General features: G+C 39.9%; 1 protein-coding gene and 1 pseudogene across 1 annotated transcript; one reads left to right on the plus strand and one right to left on the minus strand.

The window, feature by feature from the left end:
- The first annotated feature begins 11472 nt into the window (after window positions 1–11472).
- Window positions 11473–14392, plus strand: LOC104431105 (annotated as a pseudogene).
- Window positions 14393–15850: 1458 nt separating this feature from the next.
- Window positions 15851–22661, minus strand: LOC104431106 (carboxypeptidase SOL1-like). Its single transcript, XM_018867351.2, has 15 exons — window positions 22478–22661; window positions 22307–22370; window positions 22077–22172; window positions 21899–21929; window positions 21740–21796; window positions 20575–20670; window positions 20036–20158; window positions 18952–19056; window positions 18686–18732; window positions 18066–18191; window positions 17755–17857; window positions 17297–17359; window positions 17024–17107; window positions 16736–16799; window positions 15851–16512 (listed from the first exon to the last, which is right to left on the minus strand). The coding sequence occupies exons 1-15, from the start codon at window positions 22581–22583 to the stop codon at window positions 16202–16204; spliced, it is 1476 nt and encodes a 491-aa protein (XP_018722896.2). The 5' UTR covers window positions 22584–22661; the 3' UTR covers window positions 15851–16201.
- Window positions 22662–27648: the final 4987 nt, after the last annotated feature.

Consider the following 27648-nt stretch of genomic DNA (forward strand, 5'->3'; position numbering starts at 1 on the left):
GATCGCCACCATTTCCTCCGGCTCTCCTCTTGTCCCCCTTTGCATTTCCTGCTATTCCGATATGCCTCGCTAACCCTTTTAGCTCACGCTCGAGTCTCGATCAAGTCGGAAATCTCTCAGTCCGATCGTGCCCACCACTTGCTCGCCAAAATGCCCAGCCGAAAGTTGGTTTTTGTTTCCCTCATTTAAAGATCTAGTGCGATCAATAGGCTACCGGAAGGGACACCATCGTCTGGTCAAAGGTCGAGCGTCGTCCTTCCCCCCATCCGAGGCAACACCATCGTGCCCAAGCCGGAGAACCGCCTGGGCATGGCATCACCTCCTGCGGGTCGCAACTAGGAAGTTGTAGACTAGAAGAGGGCGAGTGCCAAACGAGGCCAAATCGTGGATCTAGCTAGCTCGGCCCCTTCTTTCCCGAAGAACACGGCCTAGAGACGATTTGGGTTGTGGGCTCGTGCGTAGCCCTTTTGCAAAAGGGGTTGGGCATGTCGGTCGAGCCCAACTCGCAATTAAACAAAGACCCGATCATGGCTGGTCGGGCCTAGCCCATTTAGGCGGGTCACGCCCGCCCCAACCGAGCCGGACCCAAGAGGTCCGCACGAACTCTGGCCAAAAAAAATATAATATTTTTCTGAAATTTAAAAAAATCCAAAATCCAAAAAAAATGCAAGGTTTGGTTTGGAATTATCATGTATTACCTTCTTAGTATAATTAGGCTTTGTATATTGATTATATCGCATGTTTAATTTGTATATTCAATTATGTTTGCGAATGTTTAATTGCACATGCTTGATTTTACCGCAATTAGGATCTTGGTAGTTATAATGGGTGCGTTTGGTAATATTTCGTTTAGAAATAACATAAATAGAAAAAGTATTTCTGTCGGAAACAATTTTGAACAAAAACACGTTTGGTAAATGCTTTAAAAATATAAAAAGAATAGAAACACGTTTGGTAAATTTGTATAATTTTTTTTATTTCTTTTAATTTGTTAATATTTTTATTTTATTTTTTCTATTTTCTTTATTATTTTCTTATTTCCTTTTTCCTTTTTCCTTTTTCCTTTTTCCTTTTTCCTTTTTTCTTTTTTCTTTTTTTGTCGTTGGCCTTGGCCATGGTCGACCGGCCGATGAGGGCGGCGGCCTCGCCAAGCCACGGCGAGGCTCGCGGCCCCGAGAGCCGACCTCGCCGTAGCCGGTCGAGGCTCGCGCCCTTTACCTTGGCCGGGCGAGCTTGAGCTGGCCCGGATCCTATATATCTTCACCCACCCCGTTTCGATAAAGTGAAATGGGCATGTCGTCAACGTGCCTATGGTCCTTTTTTTACCTGGCGATCACTTACGAGGTTAACTAACCTATTGGGTGAAGCCGCAAGGAAGGAATGTCTGTGAGTAAAATCCATAAAAGCTACTCAATTGGTTGGATTGGACTAAAATCGCGTCGATTGATTCTAACCATAAGATTTAAATTGGTTTCCGAGAATCGAATATTCGAAAGACGTCACAATTCATTTTTAAAACCGTCTCATCATCTATCAATTTATTAAGAGTCCCGAAATTTCAAGAAAAAAATTATCGGAAAAATCAAAGACCAAATGAATAGAAAGGAAAAGGAGATGAGAAAGGAAAATATAAATAATGATATTAATTATTTTCGTTTTCTCTCTCTCTCTTTTCTCTCTTTTTCTCTCTCTCTTATCTCTCCTCTCCCCTCCCCTCGTGCGAATTCCCCACCGACTCACTTTTCTCTTCTTCTCTCCCTCTTCTTTTGACCGGTCAACCCGTATCTTCTCTCTCTCTCTCTCTCTCTCCCTCTCGACTCTCTCTCTCTCCTTCCCTGTTCGCTCGACACCCAGCGAACCAGAAGCGGAAGAAGCCGAGCAGCAGTAGCTCGCCAAAGCCGTCGCCGCTCATCCCGCCGCCCACGCCCGCGCTTGCCGTCCGCCGCTCACCGCCCGCCTTCGCCTCTCCCTCACCCTCCTCAGCCGCCGACGACACCTTCTTTCTCCCCTCGGCCTTCTGCCCGACGTCCCAGCAGATCTGGAAGTACGCCGGAGCATAAGTTGCAGCTCGCCGTCGCCGCCGCACGCTGCTGGGGCGCTGTCCGCACCACCCGCGAGACGCCGCGTTCAGCCGCCGCCCCTCGCGCCCAGGCGTCCCTCCCCGCGCGATCCAACCCTACTCCGCCTCTGCCCAGCTCGTCCAGCCACCTCCGGCTGCCACCTAACTTCATCTCCGGCCACCGTTCGAACCGCCGGAGCTCCCCTCACCCTCTACTGGCCTCCCCTCGCCGTCCTAGCTGCCGGACCAGCTCCGGCTAGCCAAGGGTAGCAACCCACAGAGTGGGTTTCCAACCCCCTTCGGGCTCGTTTTGGGCCGTTTCCGGGCCCCGAACCCGAGGCCCACTTTGGAGTTTATCATTTCTCACATCGTCCCCGTCAGATTGGTCCAACTTGCGCGCGATTCTGGTAAGGAATCTCACTAATCCCCGCTTAGTTGGCTAATTATGCTCAGGGGTTGGTTAGGTTTAATTAAATGTAATTAAGTTGTTAAATTAGAATGGATTAATATATATTAGTCAATTGTGATGCGAATTAGACAATTAAGTGTGCAATTAGCAAGTACTATTTATTGAAAGTATCTCGGGATTTTTCCCGACCCTTAGTGGGCTTCAATTAGGCTTTTCGGGCCTAAGTGGAATTTTTGGTATTTAAATATTATTTTTCAGAATTAAATTAAATAATTATTTATTTTTCGAAAATTCAACTGGGATGATCCGTGACCGAAATTTTATGTTGATGACCGTGGTGAAGTCCGTTTATTTAATCGGGCTTTATTTTGAGCTAAATTGAATTTTTAATATTTATTAATTAATTTTCGAAACTAATTAATTATTTATTTATTTTTCGGAAATTAAGTTTGAGATGGCCGGTGACTGAAATTTTATGCTGATGATTATGATGCAGTCCTTTTATTTAAATGGGCTTTAATTTGAGCTAAATTGGATTTATTGTAATTAATTATTAATTTTCGAAATTAATTAATTATTTATTTATTTTTCTGAAATTAAGGCTGGGTTATCCGACGATCGGAATTTCGTGAGAATCATCGTGGTGCAGTCTATTTATTTAATCGAGCTTTATTTTGTGCTGAAATGAATTAATTGTGATTATAAGATTATTTTCTGGATTAGTTAATTTGGATAATTAATTGGAAAATAATCGGGTGTCATTGACAGCACCAAAAGTGTTTTGATGGATGCAAATAGTGGTGGGATTTGTGGAAACGAAATTATTATATTTTGGCTAAAGCTAATCATGTACTCACGTACGATATTTTATCGATGATGATAAAAGATGAGAATAAATGCTGTATGACTTGGCTCGCCGATTGTTACATCGCTTTGGCATATAGGATGCCTTAGAGAATGCACATAAATTGTTGAATATTGATCATGCCTGTGTGGCGTAGATCGTGCCTGCGTGGCCGTATTTCTGTGTGTCGAGTATCGTGCATGTGTGGCTGAAGGTAATTGGAATGCCTAAGAGTATGCACATAAAGTGTTTATTGTACGTCACCTTGGCGAAAACGACGCCCGAGAGCATTACTGTAGCTCTGTGACTGAGAGTGCAAATGAGAGGTTTTATATTGAGAAGTGATTTGACCTGGAAATGATTCGACTGACATGTAATCGATTAGGTCGATTGATCAATGATTTGATCCGTTGTCGTGAATTGACTGATTGAGTGGAAGTGACTTTGAATGGTCTGATTGACGTGTAATCGATTTGGTCGATTTGATCGATGCTTTGATCAGTGATGTGATTGCTTGAATGCCTATTTGATCTATACTAATATGCATGTAGAATTTGAGGCCAAGGTAAGTCATCTGGCTTGTGCGTGTTTAGGCAGCATATAGTATAATGGTTTACTAATCGGGCCTTAGTGGGGTAGAACTCGCTGAGACATAGTCTCATTCTGGTTTGGGGAAAACATTTCAGGACCCCAATGAGGAGCTAAGGAGGAGGAATCTAAGAATGAGATCTCTGAGGTGAAACCTGAGGAGAAGGATTTTTGGAAGAAGAAGATAATACCGAAAGGAATCTTGCGTACGACCTAGATGGACCGAGATTCCATCTTCTTTTGAGATCTCCATTTTGATGTGAATAGAGATAGAGTAGGAAGTTGTGAAGTACTTTGGTTTGTGTTTTGTATAAAAATTTGGTTATAAATTTCAATATGAAAAATATGGCCCTGCTTTTCTATCCCATCGATTTATTGTATGGAGATTTATAACTGCTTCCGCATGTGCTTAATATATGAAAGGGTCGGCGATACATAGTCTTGAGATATTGCATTATAAAATCAACCAAAGGTAAGGGATGTGCACGTGCGAGGATCGAGGATGTGACAGATCCGGCGAGGCCGGCCTCGCGGGAGCCGGCGACGCTCCAGCGAGGTCGCCGACCCTCGACCCGGCGTTGCCGGCCATGGCCGAGGCCGGCGACCGGCCAAAGAAAAAGAAGAAGAAAAAGAGAGAAGAAAATGGGCGAAAAAAGTTTGTTTTTTCTTGTTTCCGTTCCGATGTGTTTCGGGAACACAAAAATAATTTTGAAACAAAAACGCAAACAAACGCGTTTTTGTTCCTTTTGTTCCTAGGAACAAAAAAAAAAATTTGTGTTCCCGGGGAACAGAAACACATTTTAACAAACAGGCCCAATTATTATTTTAATAATTGCGCACCCGCATGATTACTTCACATGTTAATGTATATGTATAAAATCAATCCAAATTGTCTGAAAAAAAAAAAAATCTTTTCTTTTAAAATGAACAAGATTAGGTAACGAAAGGGCACTAATTAGTTAATTAGTGTAATCAAGTCCCCGACCCTAGATTTTCCGGCTACGTAGAAAGTGAGATACACTTTCATACCTCACTTGGTTTCTAGCCGATCCTAATAGGCTAGTGGTGACTCTTTATTGCGAAATTCTTGAGAACGTCCCAATAAGGAAATTCTTGAGAACATCCCAATGTTACGTGAGGTATGGGCTTGGGGAAAGCCCAAGCTTGATCATGGATCATAGACCCGTCCTTTAGGTAATACCCCTAAACATATTCTCTCCCCTCGAGAGGTAAGTCGCAACAGTAGTCTTCTTCTTATTTGTACAAATCATACGCTATGATTGATGATCACCCTCCTCGACACTGTCTTCCTACTGGAGTTCTGCAGACACATTGCACTCAGTCTACCCATGTAAGCACTTTGTAAGTCTGATCTGTGCCCAATTAATTATATCAAACAACTCTATCTTTTTGGCCATGGATTGCTAAAACAACTTAACTATCTACCCTTCCTTCAAAAAGTACTTTAAAGTTGAAAATGAAGAAGAAACCATGTGTACACAACATAGCAGAGAGCTCCAAAGTCAAGACAATAATGAGTATGGTCGGAGGCTCCACAGTGCAACCCTAAAATGGAGGGGCATTGGAGTTTCATATCAACAAGGGATAAGAGAATTAATCCATTTCGAACTCATGAATGCATGCGAAAAGCCCACACATGTCAATGGGGAATAGTTTTTTATATGTTCACCTGTTTATAAATGACAAAATAGTTCAAATGAAACAAGGAGTGCCTCCCATAGTGCCAGGATCTGAATTGAAATAATACTCAAAACTGTGAACTTTTATTCGTATAAAATTCTGTAATGTGTTGATTCTGAATGTCATAAATAATTTAGGTTTAGCATTGATCATTTGTCATAAGACAGAATTACAAAATCAAGTACCCTCCACAAATGGGCTCTTTTCCCCTTCTTCCCCCTCCTCTCCTGTTTCTGCATTTCTTTCTTCTTCATTTCTTCTTTAATAACCGTCTGATTTAACCTCTGCCACACTCACTAATAGGATTGTCTCATATGGTTGGACATATTTGGCTACCATAGAAAATACAGAGCTGATGAATAAAGGCATAGATGCCACAACTGCGATGAAGACAGTTTAAGTCACAATGAGAAATTATTCTAACCGAGTACTCACAAGAACGTTGATGTAACACCACAGTTTTGAGACGAAAGTTAAGGCATTATATATAGTCTAGGAGTTAGAATGAAATACTCTGGCTGCGTTTGGCAACCACTTTGCCAAGTATCTTTGAGCCCCTAAAGATGTTTAGGCTAAAGTGGGGGTGTTTGGCAAAAACATTTGAAGCCCCATTTGGAGAAGGCCAGCCTTGTGAAGGCCGAAAGCCCAAGCGAGGGAGGACTGCCTTGGGCTTTCGGGCTTTTCGGCATGCCCGCTCGGGGTACTGTTCATTTTTTCTTTCCAAAATTATCCTTACGAACATTTTGTTTTCCCCGTGTTTTGCCCTTGCGAGGAGTACTGTTCATCTTCTCCGTCGAGGTGGCACCGGCCGCGCTGCTCGGGGCGGGGCTCATCTTCTCCCGAGGTGGCGCCGGGCGTGCCGAGTCGCGCGACCACCTGGCGAGGTCGCGCGACCAGCGCAGCCCTCGCCGAGATCGCGTGACCTCGGGCGAGGGTTGCGTAGCGTTGGCGACGGCCGATCGGGGTCGCGCGACACAGCCCGACCCTCGCCGAGATCGTGCGACTCGGGCGCGGCCCTCGCCGAGGTCCCCCGACCTCCGGCGAGGGTTGCGAGCCTCGCGACGGCCAACGGACCGTTCTCGAAGGTCCGGGTGACGTCGCGCGACGCGCGCGGCCTTGCCGCCCAGTCCGGGTCGCCGAAGGTCGCGGCGGCGTCGCGCAACCTTGCCGCCCAGTCTGGGGTCGCCGGAGGTCGCGACGGCGTCGCGCGATCTCGCCGCCCCATCCGGGGTCGCGGGAGGTCGCGACGGGGCGTCGCAAGACCTCGCGGGCCCCGATGACGGGGTCGCCGGAGGTTGCACCGGCGTGGCGCGACGCGGCGACCTCGCCGGCCCATCCGAGGTCGCGGAGTCGCTGAGGGTCGCCGCCGCCGCCGGATGCCGCCCGCCCTTGCCGGTTTTCATTTTTTATTTTTTTGATAATTTTTTTTTTTTACAAAAGTCATTTATCTCCCAAACACTATTTTGCTCAAAGCTACTTCACAAAGGGCTTTTAAATTACAATTTACCAAACACAGTTTGCATTTTAGAAAACACCTTCAACTCAAAGGTCTTTGCATTTTCCTAAAGACTTTCCCCAAAAGTCTTCCCAAACGCACCCTCTATCGTTGGTAGGGTTGAGTACGCAACCTAGCAAATCCAGGCAGTAAAATACAATATAATACAATAAAACTACATGAAAATGAGATACATGTCTGGAACTTTAGCCCTTTTTTTCGCCATTCTAAAGTCATTTTTCAGTATTCTAACGTTTCTGGACATTTTTGAGAGTTCAGTATACCAGAGCTACAATCACTCTGTACAAAGCCGAAGACGTCTGAAGCGAAGTCCAGTGACTTTTCGATGCCACGGAGGAACTAAAGAAAGATGGCTAGAGCTAAATGATGAGAAATCTGAGCCAAGCGGGTGCACTGGTGATAAGAATGAAAAAGCATTGGATGGCGGACTGCAGGGTGAAAGATGGATGAAGAAATCAACTCCACATTTGCAATGAAGTTAATGAAGAGATCGCATCATCTTTGGGAGAGCGAGAGAATGTTTGGCTGGACTCAAAGCTCCTCCCACGAACTTTTGGCATTTTCCATTGAAATGAAATATAACTTTCTTGTCTTTGAATAATAATAATAATAATAATAATAATAATAATAATAATAATAATAATAATAATAATAATAATAATAATAATAGTAATAGTAATAATAGTAATAGTAATAATAGTAGTAATAATAGTAATAGTAGTAATAGTAATAATAGTAATAATAGTAATAATAGTAATAATAGTAATAATAATACTAGTAATAGTAATAATAGTAATAATAGTAATAATAGTAATAATAGTAATAATAATAATAATAATAATAATAATAATAATAATAATAATAATAATAATAATAATAATAATAATAATTCATCATCATCATCATCATAATAATAATAATAATAATAATAATAATTCATCATCATCATCATCATCATCATCATCATCATCATCATCAACAACAACAACAACAATAATAATAATAATAATAATAATAATAATAATAATAATAATAATAATAATAATAATTCATCATCATCATCATCATAATAATAATAATAATAATAATAATAATTCATCATCATCATCATCATCATCATCATCATCATCATCATCAACAACAACAACAACAATAATAATAATAATAATAATAATAATAATAATAATAATAATAATAATAATAATAATAATAATAATAATAATAATTCATCATCATCATCATCATCATCTTTGTTAATGCACAAGTCTAATGAGAATGTAATTTTAGTATGAAATAAAAAGGTTTCTTCTTTGTTAATGCACAAGTCTAATGAGAATGTAATTTTAGTATGAAATAAAAAGGAATAAGTGCATTAGAAATAAAAAGGTTTCTTCTTTGTTAATGCACAAGTCTAATGAGAATGTAATTTTAGTATGAAATAAAAAAGGAATAAGTGCATTAGATATCTTAAGAAGAAGAAGAAGAAGAAGAAGAAGAAGAAGAAGAAGAAGAAGAGAGTTTATTTGTTAATGCACAAGTCTAATGAGAATGTAATTTTAGTATGAAATAAAAAGGAATAAGTGCATTAGATATCTTAAAACTTGTCAAGAAAGTATAATTGAGTCCTAAAACTTTCAAAAAAAATATTTAAATCCTAACACCTATCATGAAAATTCAATTTAGTCCTTCCTAAAAATTTTAAAAGGTTTAATCACATCTTAAAACTTGTCATGAAAGTGCAATTAAGTCTTAAAATTTTCAAAAAGTGCAATCAATAAAAGAACTTAGATTGAATTAATTTGATAAGTTTTAAGATATAATTGCATTTTTGAAAGTTTTAGGACTTAATTGTACTTTGTAATAAATTTTAAAACTTAATTTCACTTTTTTAAAGTTTTATGATTCAACTACACTTTGTGACAAATTTTAAGACTTAATTTCACTTTTTGAAAATTTAGGACTCAATTGCACTTTATGATCAATTTCATGAATTCTAATATACTTATGCCAAATAAAAGTCATATCTCAAGTTCTAAAGACTTTAAGCCGAATTTAGAGGGAGAGAGAGAGAGAGGATGAGGCACGGAAGGGGATGTCGGAAAACAAAACGGGCGGCTTTCTCCAAGGGTTTAATTTCTTTGATTGAATTTTCTTAAAATGTATTTTTCTGAAATGAGTTTTTTTACTTAAATGAAAATGGGCTTCCTCTGAATTTCTTTAGCTCTAAACAGAGGCCCATGAAAGTCAGCCGATTGGGTTTGCTCAATATGAAGCCCGAAGCAATGATCAATTTGAGGACCATTTGTTTTTTTTTTATAAGTGTATTGCAAGTCTTAAAAGTTGTCACAAATATGTAATTAAATCTTAAAACAGTCAAAAAGTACAACTAAATCCTGAAAAAATCATCATAAAATTACAATAAATTTCTAAAATTTTCAAAAAGTACAATCAAATTCAAAAAATTATAAAGTTTGTGGAATCAAATCATTTTATTAATTCCATCCAGCTTGATAAATATAAAATGATAGCAATTTTTAGGGTTAATTGCACCAACTTGATAAGTTTTGAGACTTGATTGCACTTTTTAAAAGTTTTAGAACTTAATCATACTTTTGATATAAGTTTTGAAATTCAATTGTACTTTTTGAAAGTTTTAAAATTCAATTATACTTTCATGACATGTTTTTTAGGACTTCCAATGCACTTATCCATTTTTTTGTCATTTTTTTCTGTTTTATTTTTTTATATATGTTAAAACTCCATTTGTTTCACAAAAAACATTTTTCCAGAAAAATACCTTTCGAATCTTTCGTGAAAATCATTTTCTCCACTTTTTAAGACAAAGCCCTACCTCTCGAATCAGAAAGTCTCTGCAATTTATTTCACTTAGCCCCAACCCAACCAATACAAACAAGATTCTCACGGGATTGGGATTAGTTCTTCGTCGTCTTCGATGAACGATCTGCTCCATCTAATCTTGAACCACACGAGTTCTCTCTGTAGAGTACACTCACAATCCCTAAAAGCTCATGAATCAAACATGGCATGGCAACACAATTATTCCCACATCATCTACTTTCTCCTTAGGGTTTAATGGTTATTTGTATGACGTGAATGTGAAGTAAATGAATGGCGAGGAACAAGCTCGCTTGCTAGTTCACAAAGCTCTGTAAGGGCATAGCGATGCTTGTGGGACGCCACGTTGTAATGCAAATCCTCCTCACGGCTATTAATTATCTTGCTTTGATTCATGCAAGGCATTTTTAGTTTGGCTAGTGTCTTGATCAATCAATTTCTTTATTATTTTTATTGGAGAGTTTGCTTCGCGTGCCTCGACAAGAAAATACCTTCGACTATTTTAAAGTAAAAATAACAATACAAAATCCTAAAACTTATCAAGAAAAATAACGATGTAAGTAGATATATAAACTCTAGCAAGTTGAATTTAAATAATTGACTTAAAGTGGGATCAATTTCAAGATTTATTCAAGGGCTTCCTATATCTAATTTCTAATTTTGATTTTATATCTTGCTTGTTATTCCGCATAAAATAAAATAAAAAGAGTCATAAATTCAGAATTAGTAGAGACTTTCTTCCGAGCAAAACATTGCTTTGAAAATTCTTCTCCCTTTTATTTTTTATTTTCATATGACAAAAGAGAAGTCAGAACCTTATCCACCCTGATAGAGAGAATCGAGGGAAGGGAATCCAGCACCAACCACACACAAAAAAGTTAGAACGTGATCGTCGTTTTCAAGGCCGACCGATATGATCGATCATGGTTGAAGCATACTCCGGTTCCCTCACGGGGGGGAAAAGTTTATGAGCACATGCCCCGTTGGTGTAGAGAATGAATTCGTGGGCTTCCATAAATCAGCTTATACCGCTCAAAATTATACTCGAAAATCCTAATGCATGTGGAAAATCCTCGATCAAGTAATTAAAAAGAAGAAGAAAAAAACAGAGAAACAAGTTCACGTCCACACAAGTGTATCATGATGTCGTGGCACCAGAAAAATCGCAGGTGGTGCGTTCTGTTCTTTAACTTTAGGCACGAATTCGAATTTTCTTGCGAACGTCAGGTGAATCCATTTTTCATACAACGGTCCACGTGGCCGATCTCCCATTGGTTGGAGCTTTGGAACTTCGTTGAGGAGGCAGGAGGAAGACTTAAATCCGTAGCCTTCATGTCATATTCTCTCGCTTTTCCTTTCACCAACTTCAGTACACTATTTCACCCGTCGTTCTCTATGCTCTGTTCTCCTTGATTCCCTCATTCTCTCTCTCCCTCTCTCTGTGAAAATCTTCTTGGTTGGAGATACAGAGAGAGGTAGAGAGTCTTGGTGATGAGAGCATGGCCAGATCAGAGGGCTCAATCTGTAAGCTGTGCTTGGTGTGTTCCGTGATCGCGAATCTCTTCTTCGGGGTGAATCTTTACCGGGGTCGCCGTGGCCTGTGCGGGCGGAACTGGAGCATCGATGAGGTGAGCATCCAAGGCCTGAGCTGGAGCGGAGGGCTGCGGCCGAGGCCGAGTCAGCGGCGGCACGGGAGTGCTCAGGCCACGGGAGGGCGTACCTCGACGGGGTGGTGGTCGACGGAGGCCTGCCTGTGAGTGCAACAATTGCTACGGGGTCCAGACTGCTCCCTCTTCTTGCCCTCTTGCTTTGCCGATGCCGACGAGTTAGTTTCCGCGTCTCGTGTCAATCATTTGGTATAGGACATGAAAGCCTTTCTTTCCTTTCTTACGTCGTTGGAACACGCGCAGAATTCACTGAATTGTTACTGTAATAATGATAGCTGACAGTCTCATCCCGAATTAGATTCAAAATAGAAGGTTTTCCTGAGGAATTCACTGAATCAGTATTTCTAATGGTCCTTTAAAACATTCCCCGTCGCTCGGGAATGCCAATGTGAATATCCAAGGCCTGAGTTAGATGCGTAACTTTTCACCTCAGTTTATCATTCGAGTAGTGAAAATTGGCATGTTCACCTGTAGTATCACCATATTCAATACGATATCAAATTATAGGCCTCGAGCGTGATTCTTTGTTCCTATTCACTTTCACGAAAATTCATGGATCAGTGATGCACCTGCACATGTCCCTTATGGATCGGAACCGTTCTTCCACTGGGCACGTATAGGGGTTTATGTTTCAGGCTTTCATGGTCTGTCAGGCTATCACACTTCGGGTATGCGAGTGATAACTCATAAATTTAAACCACCTCGTGTTGGTAATAGTTTAAGGTTTTAGAACAAGGAGCGGCATTTTCCACTCTTTCGAAATTTCCTTAATTCACAGTCCATAAATTTTATTTTATTGTTTGGTTGCAGGGGAGATCCATTGTTCTTGGAGCCGTTCTGGAAGCAGCATGCAGAGAGCAGTGCCGTAATGGTGGCGGGGTGGCACAGGATGAGCTACTCCTTCAGTGACCAAACCACCTTGTCCCAAGAGCTTGAGTCTCTCCTCAGGAAGCTGCACTCCCTGGTTGGGAATGCCATCACAGACGGCAAATACATTTTGTTTGGTGCTGGCTCTACCCAACTCCTCAGTGCTGCTGTCCATGCTCTCTCTCCCTCACAACTCTTCACTTCCTGCTTCAGTTGTGGCCTCAATCCCCTACTATTCGGTCAGCATCTTTCCTTTTATGAGCTTGTCATGACCCTGTGATTCGTCCTGCTCTATCCTTGTGCTCAATCTTGACATAATTTTACATTTCGGGTATCGGTGTTTTTCTTCTTCTTCACAGCTTTATCGAGAACAAACAGAGTTCTTCAACTCAGCAGACTGCAGCTTTCAGGGAGACCCGGCGCGTTGGAAGAACACAACCAACACCACTGGAGACATCATCGAGTTCGTGACTGCACCGAACAATCCTAATGGACAGTTGAATGAAGCCGTTCTCCATGGCCCTAATATTAAAACTATTTACGACCGTGCTTATTACTGGCCGCATTTCACAGGGATTCCTTCCCAGCAGATGAGGACCTCACTATCTTCACCATCTCAAAGCTCACTGGTCATGCTGGAAGCAGATTCGGGTAAATATGCCAAAACCCTCAACTTTTCCCGAGATTCTGATGTTTCCTGCTATATATTCACGGTTCAAATTGTAGTTTGATGTTGCTGATTCAGCTGACAGTATCATAGCTTTCAGTAAAATCTTCTAGCTTACCCAGTGGGAATCATTTTATTTCATTGTTAACGTTGCTTAAAGCAGATGGGCATTCATAAGGAACGAAGAGGTGTACCAAAGGATGAACATGTACCTGGAATTGAACACGATGGGCGTCTCGAGGGACACTCAGTTAAGAGCTCTGAAGCTTCTGAAAGTAATCATCAAAGATGGGGCAGGGAAATATTTGAGTTCGGATACAAAACCATGACCAAACGTTGGGACAGACTGAGGAAGACATTGTCCATGTCAAACAGATTCTCTCTCCAGAAAGTACCACCTGAAAACTGCACCTATTTCCAGAAAGTTAGGGAACCAACTCCAGGTGAGAATCCGCAACCCTATAACTTAGTTACGACGCTAGGAGAAAATGCGATAAGATGACAGATCCATATAATTTTATGATGATTCATCAGTAGCATTCTTTTCAAAATGTGGACCGAGTTTCTCTATCAACATGTGGCACACAGCTTTGTCTGAAAAATACCCCAGGAATGCCCTTTGCAGTCTTATAGACATGTATTTAGAAGAGGATCTCTCTTATGTTACGCATCAGCAAAACTGAAGCCAAATTCCAAGGGGTGTCGATGTGAGTTCTCTCTCACGTTTTAGCTGAGTTCTTTTCACAAATTAACTCGAGCATTTATGGCAGCTTATGCATGGGTGAAATGTGAGTGGGAGGAAGACACGAACTGCATTGAGATCCTAAATGCGGCCAAAATCCTTGGTAGAGGAGGGAGCATCTTCCATGACGACGACAGATACGTGAGGCTCAGCCTCATTAAGAGCGACGACGATTTTGACGTGCTAATAAGCCATTGAGAGGGCCTAGTCTCCGGGGAAGATGGAGCCAAAATCATGTGATTGTGAAGAAAGAAGAACGGTCAATTTCGCATTGATTCCAGACAAAGTAATTAAATCATAGGTATATAATCATGTGAAATAGAGTGAGAGTCATGACTATTGACCTCTTTAAGAAAGAGAAATGTGATAGGTCTTAGTTTGTAAGGTTGAGACAAACCCATTTGATTGTCAAGAAAGAAAAGTAGTTAATTTTGCTCTAATCTGTGATTCTGGATAAAGTGATTAAATCATAAGTATACTTCTTGTGAATTAGAGTGAGGGTTATAAATATTGGCCTCTCTTTTAAAAAAAAAAAACAATGCAATAGGTTTTAGTTCGTAAGATAGAGACAAAATCATGTGATTGCGAAGAAAGAAAAGTAGTCAATCTCACGTTGATTTGTGATTATGGACAAAGTAATTAAATCATAGGTATATTTCTTGTGAACTAGAGTGAGGGTCATAACTATTGACCTCTTTAAAAAAGAGTAATGCGGTTATCTTAGTTTATAAACCGGAGCCACAATAATATGATTATGAAGAAAGAAAAACAGTCAATTTCACGTTTTATCCGTGATTCGGATAAAGTGATTAAATCATATATATATTTCTTATGAACTTGAGTGAGGGTCATGACTATTGACCTATTTAAGAAATAGTAATGCAATGGTTCTTAGTTTATAAGTTGGAGCCATGTGATTGTGAAGAAAGAAAAACAATCAATCTTGCGTTGATTTGTAATCATGAACAAAGTGATTAAATCATAGGTATATTTTGTGTGAACTAAAGTGAAGGTCATGACTATTGACCTCCTTAAGAAAGAGTAATATGATAGGTCTTAGTTTGTGAGAGAGATACGAAACCATGTGACTGTGAAGAGGAGAAAAAAAAAGTCAGTTTCGCGTTGATTCGTAATTCTAGACAAAAAGAATAAATCATAAGTATATTTCTTGTGAACTAGAATGGGAGTCATGACTATTGACCTCTTTAGGAAAGAGTAATATGATAGGTCTTAGTTTGTAAGATGGAGACAAAACTATGAAAGAAACGCAGTCAATCTCGTGTTGATCAGTGATTATAAACAAAGTGATTAAATCATGAGTATATTTTTTGTAAATAAGAGTAAGGGTCATGACTATTGAACTCTTTATGAAGGAGTAATGCAGTAGGCCTTAATTTATAAGATGGAGTCTACCATGTGATTGTGAAGAAAGAAAAGCAGTCAATCTCATGTTAATATGCGTGATTCTAGACAAAGTGAATAAATCATGTAGCCTGGAGCTGTGCAGACACACCGCACTCGGTCTGCTCTTGTATGCACTCTGCAACTCTGATCGGTTCCTAGTTAATTATATCAAACAACTCTTTCTTTTTGGCCATAGATTGCGGAAACAACTTAACTATCTACACCTCGTTCAAAAAGCACTGCAGATAGCTCCAAATGAAGAAGAAACCATGAGGTACCCGGCACAGCAGATAGCTCCAAAGTCCAGACAATGGAGTTTGTGGCTGAAGGCTCCACAGGGCAACCCTAAAGTGGAGGGGCATAGGAGTTTCATATCAGCATGGTATAAGAGAATAAATCCATTTCAAACGCATGAACGCATGCAAAGCCCACAAATGTCGATGGTGAGGAATTTTTCTGTATGTTCACCTGTCTATAAATGACAACATAATTCAAAAGAAATAGAGTGCCCCTCCCAGAGCGCCAAGATCTGAATAATGCTCAAAACTGTGAACTTTTATTCATGTAAAATTCTGTGATGTATTGACTCTGAGTGTCCTAAATATAATTTAGCTTTAGCATTGCTCACTTGTCAGAAGACAATGCAAAACAATCAGGTTCCCTCTACAAATGTGCTTTTTCCCCTTCTGCCACCACCTCTCTTGTTTCTGCATTTTTCCATTCTTCATTACGTCTATGACAACCATCCGATTCAACCTTTGCTGCACTCGCCAACAGGACTGTCTCAGATGGTCTGATATATGTAGCTGCCATAGGAAGTACAGCGCTGATGAATAAAATACAGAGCAAAATTTGCTTCTGATCAACCAGCTCCAGAAGCCCTATACAACGACTGACTTTTTCAGTGCTCCAGTTTGTCTATGCTTTAAAACAGGCATTCTCCGCCTAAAGAGTATGCAGATAAGTGCAAGGACAATAAGAATTAAAAGAAAGTACACTCCCAAGTGAGCATTCCAAACAAAGCCCAGTAATTCAATACTGCTCTTGCCACTGCAGCTACAATCACATATACTTTTTAACTGATTATCAACTGGTGTAGCAACGGGATCCAGGATAAAATCCAGAGTCATAGCTCCCTCTTCCAACCAGATGGTCGTGGTCTTTGGTTTGTACCCAGGCATAGATGCCACAACTGCAGTGAAGATACTTTTAAGTCACAATGAGAAATTATTCTAACCGGAATACTGACAAGAACATTGATAAACACCACATTTCTTAGACGAAAGTTAAGATATTATATGTATTATCTAACAAGCACGTGATGTATTTAAAAAATGCTTGTTGCTGTTAAAGTTCAATAATCACCAGTAAGATCACTAGATACTCTAATAACAAAACAGCAAATAATGAAGTACCTTCATACTTTGCTCCAGGGGCAAGCACCCTATGGTAATCAGCGAGTCCTCTACTAGCTTGAATCTGATAAGTAATTTAGGACCATATAGCATCTTAGAAAGAAAGGAAAAATAAATGAAACTACCAAAACAGCTATATACCCCTAACAGAAAGAATAGCTGTACTTCAAACAGCTTATACATTATTAAACCACAGAGATCACTACTAGGCGGTGAAAATAAATGAACAAGACAACAAATGGCTACTGCATGCAAACAATTAGGACACAAACAAATGCTGGGACATACGGTGCTATTTATTCCCTTGATCAGGACAAAGCCAGGCAATGGCCTTCCACTATCCGAAGAGTAGATTCTTCCATGAACTCCAGTCTGTAAGAAGTTTTAGGGGAAAAACCGATTACACAACTTTGCATAGTTAACTAGAAAAGCTTTAGTACATGTAAAATTAATTTTTTTTTCATCAGGGTAGTTTCTTTTCTTTTCTTTTTTTAATTTCTTGCTAGAGATTTTCTGGATATTTTACTATCTGCAATATAAAACTCTGTGCAGACCACTTACCTTACTAACACTGGCAACAAGATTAAGCATGCTCATTTTGTTGTACTCCCATAGAGTGGGAAGCTGCAAATTTACACAGAGAAAGCTCAAGCAAATCGATCACTTCCCGAATACAAAAATAATAGATTAGCACATGCAAGTGATGAGTCAGAGCCATATGAAATTAAAATATTAGTCAGTTTCAGCATCAAATTTGGCTCTTATTTAAACTAGGGAAGCAGCTAAGGGTCGAAATACAGAACCAGATCCTTACGGTTATTAGAACCTATCTGGATTGCAAATGTTTTTAACTCAATTTTCTAATTTACCAGATTTGGTTAATCATGTCCATCCATTTTCTGGAGAAATTATTTGGCGGAGTGAAGATATTTATGTCAACAGCACAATGCAAGCTCCAAACCATGTAAATGATGGTCGCAATAAGTAAAGCATACAAATTGACTCTTTTGGGAGCAGACCTCACTAGCATTTGGCCATTTATTGTCGCTAACTTCCAATGTCAATTCGAAACAGCCACCATGGATATAGTTCCAGTCTTGCATGCCACCATATATCGGATACCTAGAACAAGTTAAGCGGTATTATTAATGAAACTTTTTAAATAGTCAAATGCCAGGTAAAGCACTAAAGCACTCCATTATAGAATGGAACTATTTCTCTTTTGCAAAGTCCAGCAGTTCACTTCACAAAGGTATTAGATTAAAACACTGGAAAGATCAGCACTTCCTATATTATGAGCTACAATGGATTAGCCTCAAAACCGTCATACCAAGCTGCTCCATTCGTAATTCCTCCTTCAAATTCTTTACTCAATGACATGTTACGGTGAGAACGACTATATATACTTGCCATGAACCGAAAGGCTTCATCATCAGGGCTGGCAAAGTAATATCTCCTGCAATTTAGGATTGCCAATAGTCACTAAGAATACAAGATATGAAAGAAAAGTATAAATACTGCAGTAATTTATGAAAAGTTATCAACAACAAATCAAGTAGGCCAATAAAAGATCACATGTAAACTTCAATTAATGTGCAGCACCTTTCTATCTTCTGCTGTCCCTCTAAAACTTAAAGATTTCAACTTTTTCATCGCTATAAAAGGATGACTTAACTTAGCATAGGAGTAATACAGAAAAGGTTTGGGACACGCTGCAAACTGGAGATCAAAGCAGACTTACATATTAGCTGGAGATTTAATTCATGAACATAGAGAAAGAACAACCAATCAATGAAAAAGTAATAATGCCTAGTACATCTGGCAAAGAAGATGCAGGACAACACAGATCAAAGTGACAATAGGCACTACATGCAGGCTGGGAAATCAAGCAAATTATCAAGAGAAGTGGCCCATGAATTCAACATATGAACCAGAACGTCACACAATCACCTCTTGTCCTCCGTTCCATCCCATGGATAATTTGCAACTAGTGCGCCCTGAGAAATTATAAGAGGATGCACATTGTTATGTTTATTGTTCAAATAATTCTTCATATTTAAAATTTTAATCACATTACACATGGGAGGGAGGGGGGGGATGATAAACAAGTGTAAATCATGCATCAATAAACAAGTATATAATCAGGCGTTGTCATCAAAGGCCCAGCCAGCATGACAGGATCTAGCACAAAAAAAAAAAGTAGCTAAATTAAGTACCCCGTGCAAGGAAGCAGATGCTGTGAAACGAATCCCTCTCAACCATTTCATAATTGCCCTTGTTTCTGGCTGTCGTGAACTTATGTCTCCATTCATTGGAAAGAACTGCCCTTTCATGAAATACACACAGCATAAGATAATACAACAAAACTAAAAGTAAAGGGAAAATTGATCATAAATCATGGAAAGAGAGAAGTCTTTTCTTTATTCATATTAAGCAAGAAGGAAAATGCTTTGCTAACAACTGCAAAAATGCAAGAATCATATATGAATACACGACAAATCCTCAAAGGAAGAAAGCATACATGATAAGATCTTCTCCACTAGAAAAGATGAAGAGAAAAGGAGAACAATTGTTAAATTCCACCGTGACTCTTGAAAAAGATCTTAAATTAATGCAAGCCATCAAAGTTGGAATCAATTGCAAGACCCAAAGACTTGTTCCATTATTGGGCTATAGATGAAGGAAGCAATTATTAACATTATTTGACAAGGAGAACAAGAAATTGAAGAGAAAATCATTAGACATGAGCCTTGATATAAAGCATGGCAATATTTGATGAAAGAAAAGACACCTGTGAAAATGTCAGATTAGGAGTTATCATTCATAAAAGGTGAAAAAAGCAATACCCAAGCATGTTAGGGAAAGCTCCAGACTTCCAATATTAAGCTTTTCACCATATCCTCCAAGGGAAACTACTCTCCCTTCTTGCAAAGGCTTACTATCCTCTTTTAAATTCTAGGAACAAATCTTCACGATGATCCTAGAGTTCCCAATTTGTAAATTTTTTCATTTATCATCTTTCAATTCTTAGTTCAGTCTAACTAGATAGTTAAAACTTCAGTCAAGAAATATATGGTTAATTTTTAAATCACAACATTCGAATGCACATTATAATCAATTTTTTTTTTTTTTTAACGATGAAAAGGGAGTCCATTTCATATAAGGAAACCTGGTCCATGGATAAAACTTGTTTCGTGCAGATGGACTACACAGACAACTTTGTTCGTTAACATTAAAGCCATGCATGGGGCTGGAGCTATAATCTTTAGAAAACTACAGATTGCAGCAGTAATAAACTACCTGATCAGGAAAATCTCGATTTAAATCAATGTTATTGGCATTTCCGCGCCTTCTAAGTGTGAACCCATCTGGGTTCATTGATGGAAGCAAATGAAGGTGAACATTCTCCACAATTAATTTTGCCTGCAACACCAATATTGGGCGATAAAACATCAAGAATGCTTAATTATATCTACAACTGAATGGACAAGACTGTAATGAGCAGAATGCTACTTCTTAAGATACATTGCGAGACATAAGATTTACATAGCGCACCATCCATACAAATGCACAGATATAGATTGATCAGTTAGAGGCCAAACATGACCAACGACGCAAGTCGTAAGAACAAGCTAAAAGCCAATCAAGTCATGTTGATATCTGGAATGTTTTTAGTGAATCTGGACTTCCTCAATTTGAATGGATATGCAGGAATGCTGACAATTAGCTTGATGAGTACCGTCGAAGAATGAAAATGAAGCCAATCCTCTACACTGATGATATTAAGGAAAGAGAGAGAGAGAGAGAGAGAGAGAAAGAGGGAGGGAGGAGGGAATTACCAACGGATCCTTCAGGTAATTATCACAAATCCAATTCGCTAGAAGCATCAGAAGTTCACGACCGACAGGTTCATCCCCATGCACATTTCCTATGAACTGCAAGAATTTGACAAAATGGGAAATTTCAAATTATATTATTTTGTGATTAAATGATGAAAGATATTGAAAGATCGAGAAAGGTGATCTCAATTCACCTCGAGAGAAGGAAACTAAGAGCAAAAGCCATTTCTTGTAAAGAAACACAAAGCACAGGAAATATCTACAAGTTATTTATGAATTAGTCAAAAGAAGGGTTTCCCGAGGAAGTAAAAAATTAACAGTTCAGGATTCAACCTTCAGACCCTAAGTTCCGACCTCCAAAGCAAAGAAAAATATGGTAAGTCATTTATAAGAAATGCATGTGCCACAAGGCTCTGAGTCTCCTGATTGTAAACGACATGCATTTTCGACATGAAAGTACCAGAAGAGAATAGCATCCAACTAATTGACTTAGCCACATATGCGAGAAAATGGTACTTAATCAGATGCCATGTATGATGACAGATCTATGAACCAAAAGAAAAGCACAGTGCAACATTAAATAATTGCAAATTCTGATCAAGCAGCAATCATCAAGTAGCTGATTCCATGAAGATAAGAAAGAACCCATAAAGAATGAGGGAAGTTGTAATAAGTGATGAGAATGGTGCTCAGTTCCTCAAGAACCTCTAAAAAAAATGTTGGAATAGATGAACTCCAGACAAAGACACATTTAGGTGGCCTAGGCCTTTAAAGGGCAAAATAAGATGTACGCTAATTTGGAGGAAACTTACTCCTAAGAAGAAGGTGATGGCATAGTGAATGGCATGAAGGAAAAGGAAAACTTATATGAAGATTAATGCTTTAATTAATGTAATGGTAAGAAACGATACACATCAAAAGGGTTTGAATAGCAGAGACCATTACACTCACAATGGCCCATTGGTGAATCGCTCTATCTTTCACTTGAATATATCATAACCCACAAACAAACTTGCTAAATTCCGTCCATCAGAGTTAAATAAGATTGCAGGAACAAAGGGACAAAGGGTAAGTCAAATAATTGTTCCACAATGATGGCATAACGACACACTTAAAAACCTTTGTTTAAGGATGAAATTAAGAGAAGCAGGGAAAAGAGATTTACTTTAAATGCAGGTTCAGCCTCTTCTATTCCAGGCTTGTCCGAGATCTCTATAACCCACTGTTGCCAATTTATCAGAAAGCCCGGTTCAGCAATCAGTCAGAGAGCCATATGAAAAAAGGAAAAAAAGACATCGCAGGCTAAAACTGACAAATTCAATACCAGGGGAACTCCATTAACACTCTTGCCAATACTGATGTCCATCACAACGAATCCTCAAAGAGAGAAGCAAAAAACGAGTCAGCATCACCACACATAGTCTGAACTTCGATTATGAGAGAAAAATCTCGTAACGCACTGATACAATCACAAAAGCAATAACAGAAGTTGACAGAATCACCTGTATATCCTAGAGATATTGCCACATCTCCGGCCGAAAGCTTTGACGGCCTTTTCAAGATCAGAATTGGTCATGTACCCACGAGCCACATCAGGACTGCCAAAAAAAAAAACAATTACAAAGAAAAGCCAAAGATTTGGACTTTAAGACTTTATACGCCTAACAGCTGAATACAGAGAAGAAGAAACGTTGCACAAGCCAAGAAGCAGAAAGCCCGAGAGATAGCATACCTCACCGCCGGCCGCTCCCCGAACAAGTGCCTCGCGGCCCCAGCATAACCATCGGTCGCAGAGCCTGCGAGCAGCATCAAACAACCAAAGTGAAGCGAACCCAGATGAAGAAAATGAAAACCCATTTCACCCGAAATTCGTAGAGAGGAAATCCCGTAATGGGTAAGGGACCTGATGAAGGGAGGGATCGACTCTCGCCGCCTCTGGCTCCCGCGTGACCGAACAACGACGAGGAGAGAACGAGATGGAGGAGGCACGAACACAAGACGAGCTTCATCTTTCCCTCGCTTCTTCGCGGATTGATGGCGCTCGTTCTTCTCCGGAACAAGATCGCGCGACGAGCTCCGGGATCGGAATCATTCGCTGGGGACGCCGCGGGGGCAGTTTCAGCTGGAGCAGGGTCCGTTTGGCATCGTCGCGCGGACAGAGAAAGTGCAAGAGAAACTGAAGATGAACGTAACGCGGCGCCGCACGCAGATCGATGCCCGATCGAGACACGCGATTCGGAAATGCGTTGACCTGGGTCCGAATCCCAGGTGGGGTGGCCTTTTCTTGCCGAACTCGGACTCTCTCTCTCTCGTAGGATCCACCCTCCTTGAATTGGAAAGTGATACAGGGGATCTTTCGATGTGTAATGGCGATCCCTGAACTGGTCCTAATTACTCTTTAGGACGAAGTGGAAGAACATACTTAGTCCTTGAATATCTAGAATTATAGAAAATCAGTTTTAGTTTCTTATTTTTTACGATTCGTGATCAATCCATAGATACCGATAACTTGAACAAATAAAATATAGCTATGGTAAAACTTGGAGATCCAACTACAAGATCACAAGTAGTCTGATACAAGTATTGCGCCTCGACACATTTGGAGGAGAGTTGGATGTTTCTTTTATCCTTTCGTCGTCTTCTTTGGTGCAATTGCGCCATCATGAAGACGCATGACAAAATTTCTAGAAGCAAAAATCAATTTCTATTTCCTAAACAAGTTTCTAAGGTAAAAATATATTTTATGCTTGGTCAAAATTCTATTTCTGAAACACAAATTCGTTTGATAAAAGAATAAAATTTCTATTTTTAGGGAATGGTTAGCATCCAACAGTCGATGTCTCACAAACGAGGGGAAAAGTGCCAAAGTCCTAAACGGCACAAGGCCGCTTTCTTTCCCTAAACCTTTTTTTAGTGCCGATTCGGTCCTTTTGCCGGATTTTACCGACCTGACACCGCCCCTGACGTATCTAATTCCAAGGCCGACGTTACAACTTTTAATAATTTTTTATATTTTTATATTTTTTATATTTTCTTTTATTTTCTTTTTCTTTTGTCTTTTTCCTCCAGTATTACGTCCGCTGAGGTCGCGGCCAGCGACGAGGCCACCACCGGGCGAGGGCGGGCCCGACCTCGCCGGATCCGGCGAGGTCGAGCCTCGTCGACCCATGGGCGAGGCTCGCCCATGGCCCGATCTCTGGCGAGGTCGGGCGAGGGCCGAGCTCGACCTCGCCCAGATCTGGCGAGGCCGGCCTCGCTCTTGCCGGCTTGGGAAAAAGGAAAAGACAAAAAAAAAAAATTTAAAATATTATTAAAAGTTGTCCATGTCGGCGCTGACAGGCCACGTCGTCGGCGGTCCGTCAAGAAAATCCGGCCAAAATTGGCCAAAAATAACTGAATTGGCACAACTTAAAAGGTTTAGTCCGAATTAGCACCAAAAAAGGTTTAGGACTAAATCGGCACAAAGACAAAAGGTTTATGACTTTTTTGGCACTTTTCCCCACAAAACGACGAGCGGGCGGTGAGTAGTGACAAGAGTGAATGATGACGAGAGTTTTTATTTTTCACTTTTATTGCAGAAATTAAAAAGTTAAAAATTTTAGTTTCTAATTTATACTCCAAATCTATTTCTAGACTAAAATTTGTTCTAAAAATAGAAAAATCAAATTCAGATTACCAAACGAATTTTTGTTCCGAGTTTCTTTCGGAAAATAGAAAAACAAATAAATAGAGAAACAAACAATTTGTTATGCCTTCTTAATTTGTTCAATGTCTATCTCTAAATGGGCTTAAGCACTTCACTCGCTAGGGATGGGATTCATTCACTCCTGCCAACACTAAAAAAGCTCCAATCTTAACGCCCTTACTACCGCTGTGCAGCCTTTCCTCGGGTTCGTAGAGTTGGGTTTCCCATTTACCCACAACGGAGGAGCTGCCCCCACCAGGCAGGCGGCCATGGGTCATAACGTACTCTTCGCACAACAAATCCACTTTGAAGTTGACTTATTTGCTCGGCCAATCGTCGAAATGTGTACGAGATACCATAAGAGCCCAATATCTCAATGGCACTTTTGTCTAAAGCTTTGAATGAGTCCATGAACTTTAACTCGGAGTGTGATGTAATCTCCAAACTTACAATTTCTTTAATGTGGCCCTTGCATTTTTTGTTCATGTTCAAACTAGTCTTTAAACTATTTTGTCTCTAAACATAAATTAATGGAAGGATAACATGAGATATTTTCATATTGTTAAAGGATTAGTTTGAACATTGACAAAAAAATTCAAAGATCAAAATAAAAAGTTTATGAACGATATTGCACGTTATGTTAAAGTTTAAAGACCATGTTGAATAAATTAAAAATTGAGTAACCATATTACCGATTATAGTTCATAAACTACATTGCATATTTGTTAAAATTCAAAAGTCATTTGTATCCTTATCCCAACATAAATTTTTGTACATATGTTAATTATGTTATTCTAATCAAGTGATATTGTAAGAGAAAAAGGAAGAAAAATCTATTTTTTAGATCGAGGTAATTTTTGTTTGAAAAATAGCGATTTTCCCTTTCGGGAGATATAATATTAAGGGCCTGGAGAATTTTGACTTAGAATGTTTATAATATGAACTATCTTTCAAGAATTTCTTCTCCCATGTGTAACAGTTACAGGTAAATGAATTTGCGTAAAGCACATGTGGTATGACTAGTAACTTCCTATTGCTTAAAGACGGAAAAAGAAGAAGAAGAAAGGACAATTATGATTTATTTATTTTTAGGAGAAATCCCAAAAACGACCCTTTCAAGAAAAGTTTAAAAGTTGGATCAAAGACTTTTGGAACAAAAAGAAAGAGATGTGGATGGGAGGTTGTAATTTAAGGGCGCATTTTGTAACGATTACATTCCTAAGTAGATTCGATCGAAAATGATTTTTTATTTTGTTCCTGAACAAACTCTAATTAAAAATGATTTTTTTATTCTATTCCCAAGAATAAATTTTAAGCTTTTAAGCCGTTTGGTAATTGTCTAAAATTTCTAATTTTAGAATAAAATTGCATTTGAAATCGTTGTTCATTGATTACATTCCAAACTAATTTTTTTAATTTTTAAATATTTTTATACTTTTATACTTTTTCCTATTTTCTTTTCTTTTTTTCTTTCTTTTTCTCCTATTCTTCTTCTTCTTCTTCTTCTTCAAGCCGGTCACCGAGTGTCATCGGCCCTACGGTGAGGCCGGCCCTCATCGCCGAGCCTACTAGCAACCGGGTGAGGCTTGCCCACCCCAACCGAGGCTCGACCGCCGCCGGGCCAGGCGAGGATCGCTGGCCGCGAGGCCGGGCGAGCTCTGCTGTGGTGGGTGAGGCCCACTCCTAGCCACCGATGGGGCTAGGCGTCACGAGGCTTGCCTAGCCCCAGTGAGGTTCGGCCTCGCCAAATGCAAGGCTAAGCCTGCGTCGGTGGTGGGCTTCTGCCTTGGTGAACTTATTGGATTTCGCCTTGGTGGTGAGCCTCCTACGAGCTTGCCGAACCGGTTCTTAGGATCGACTACGGCGGATGGTGACGAATCGCAACCACAAGAATTGAAGAAGAAAAAAGAGAAGAAAATAGTTCAAATTTAGATTCTTTTTCTGATTTTGAAACAAGAATTAAATTTTTTAATTCTTGATTCTACTCTCAATCTATTATCTAGAACAAAATTTTATCAAACGCGATTCTGCGCAAACGATTCTTTTAACAAAATCAAAAATTGACTATGTTTGATGCTTACCAAACAAGGGCCTAAGCATTGTTACCTTATCATAGCTGAAATTGAGAATTAAAAAAAAAAAAAAACAGACTCATTTTTGTTGAATTCCATTTTCAATTCCATTGCATCACGAGCTAGACTTGTAAAAACCTATGTATTAAGTATGACCCTATAAATTAAATATGTACCGCCGGCGGTACTTCCGTTATTGCTTGGAGTCGGTGAGCCTCTTAGAAAAGAAAGGAGAAAAAAAGAAAAGAAATGATTTATTTCAGATATTATTATAAAAACAAGAAATTGCTCTTTTTTACTTCTATTTTTATTCTGGAAAATAGATTAAATAAAAATAGAAAGAAAAAAATTGGAACGTTTTTAATGGCAGAGAAACACCAGTAGGGGAGGGGGAGGGCAAAAGCGTCATTGCACGCCGTAAACAGGCATATATAATTCGCTCCAAACCCTAGCTCTTCTCTACACGGCCAACGAAAGGAAAGAGAGTTCTCGCGCCCCCTCCCGCCTCGCCGCCGCCCGCCGCCCGCCGCCGCCGCGCCTCCGAAGCCCGTGTCAACCGCGATGGTAAGAACCGCCGGCGGTACCTCCGTCCAGCTCTATTTTTCTTCCTTCTTCTTCCTTTTTCTCCCTCCCTGGTTTCGGGAGTGGTTTGGAGATGGACGCGTGCGAATTCGTGATTCTTTACGGTGTGAAAAATGGGCAGTCGCTGGTGGCGAACGAGGAGTTCCAGCACATCCTGCGTGTGCTGAACACCAACGTCGATGGGAAGCTAGAAGATCATGTTCGCCCTCACCTCCATCAAGGGTATCGGCCGCCGCTTCGCCAACATCGTCTGCAAGAAGGCCGACGTCGACATGAACAAAGGTCTGGCTTCCTTTCGCTCCCGCTGGTACGAAGCTTGCGTTGCTTCGGAGAATCGAATATCATGTGTGTGCGGCTAGGATAGTTCGGAAAAAAATTGGTTCTTTATTTGTGGGCGCTAGGATTAATCTTCCGAGTAAGAAAGTTTCGTGCTTTCTGGCTGTTTGATGTGCAAGTGGTACGTCTCCACTCATACAGGCATCTGGGTCGGATAGTTTCTGTCGCATTTTGGAGGATAGTTGTGTGGGTCTTCGGTGATCTTGGAGCACTGTTTTTTCGGTTGGCTACTCACCCAACTACTTGGGCACTGGTCACATGCGAAATGAAGTAGCTACTGATTTTGTAGTCATCGTGAATTTTATGGAAAACCTGGGAAACATGATGAATTGTAGTGTTTTGTCTTGTGGACGGAGTAGGAATTAGGAGATTCGGTGCTCATTACTTTTTTTCTAAACT

The sequence above is a fragment of the Eucalyptus grandis genome, chromosome 6, assembly GCF_016545825.1.
Source record: "Eucalyptus grandis isolate ANBG69807.140 chromosome 6, ASM1654582v1, whole genome shotgun sequence".
In the NCBI taxonomy this organism is placed as follows: domain Eukaryota; kingdom Viridiplantae; phylum Streptophyta; class Magnoliopsida; order Myrtales; family Myrtaceae; genus Eucalyptus; species Eucalyptus grandis.

What these genes read in the sequence shown, in the direction of transcription:
- LOC104431106 (XM_018867351.2), bottom strand. Translation starts at nt 22,583, where the DNA reads ATGAAGCTCGTCTTGTGTTCGTGCCTCCTCCATCTCGTTCTCTCCTCG. An exon ending in ATCGAGATTTTCCTGATCAG is followed by an intron (nt 19,057 to 20,035) that starts GTAGTTTATTAC and finishes ATGAAAGGGCAG; the next exon opens with TTCTTTCCAATGAATGGAGA. An exon ending in CCCTGGAGCAAAGTATGAAG is followed by an intron (nt 16,513 to 16,735) that starts GTACTTCATTAT and finishes TCTTCACTGCAG; the next exon opens with TTGTGGCATCTATGCCTGGG.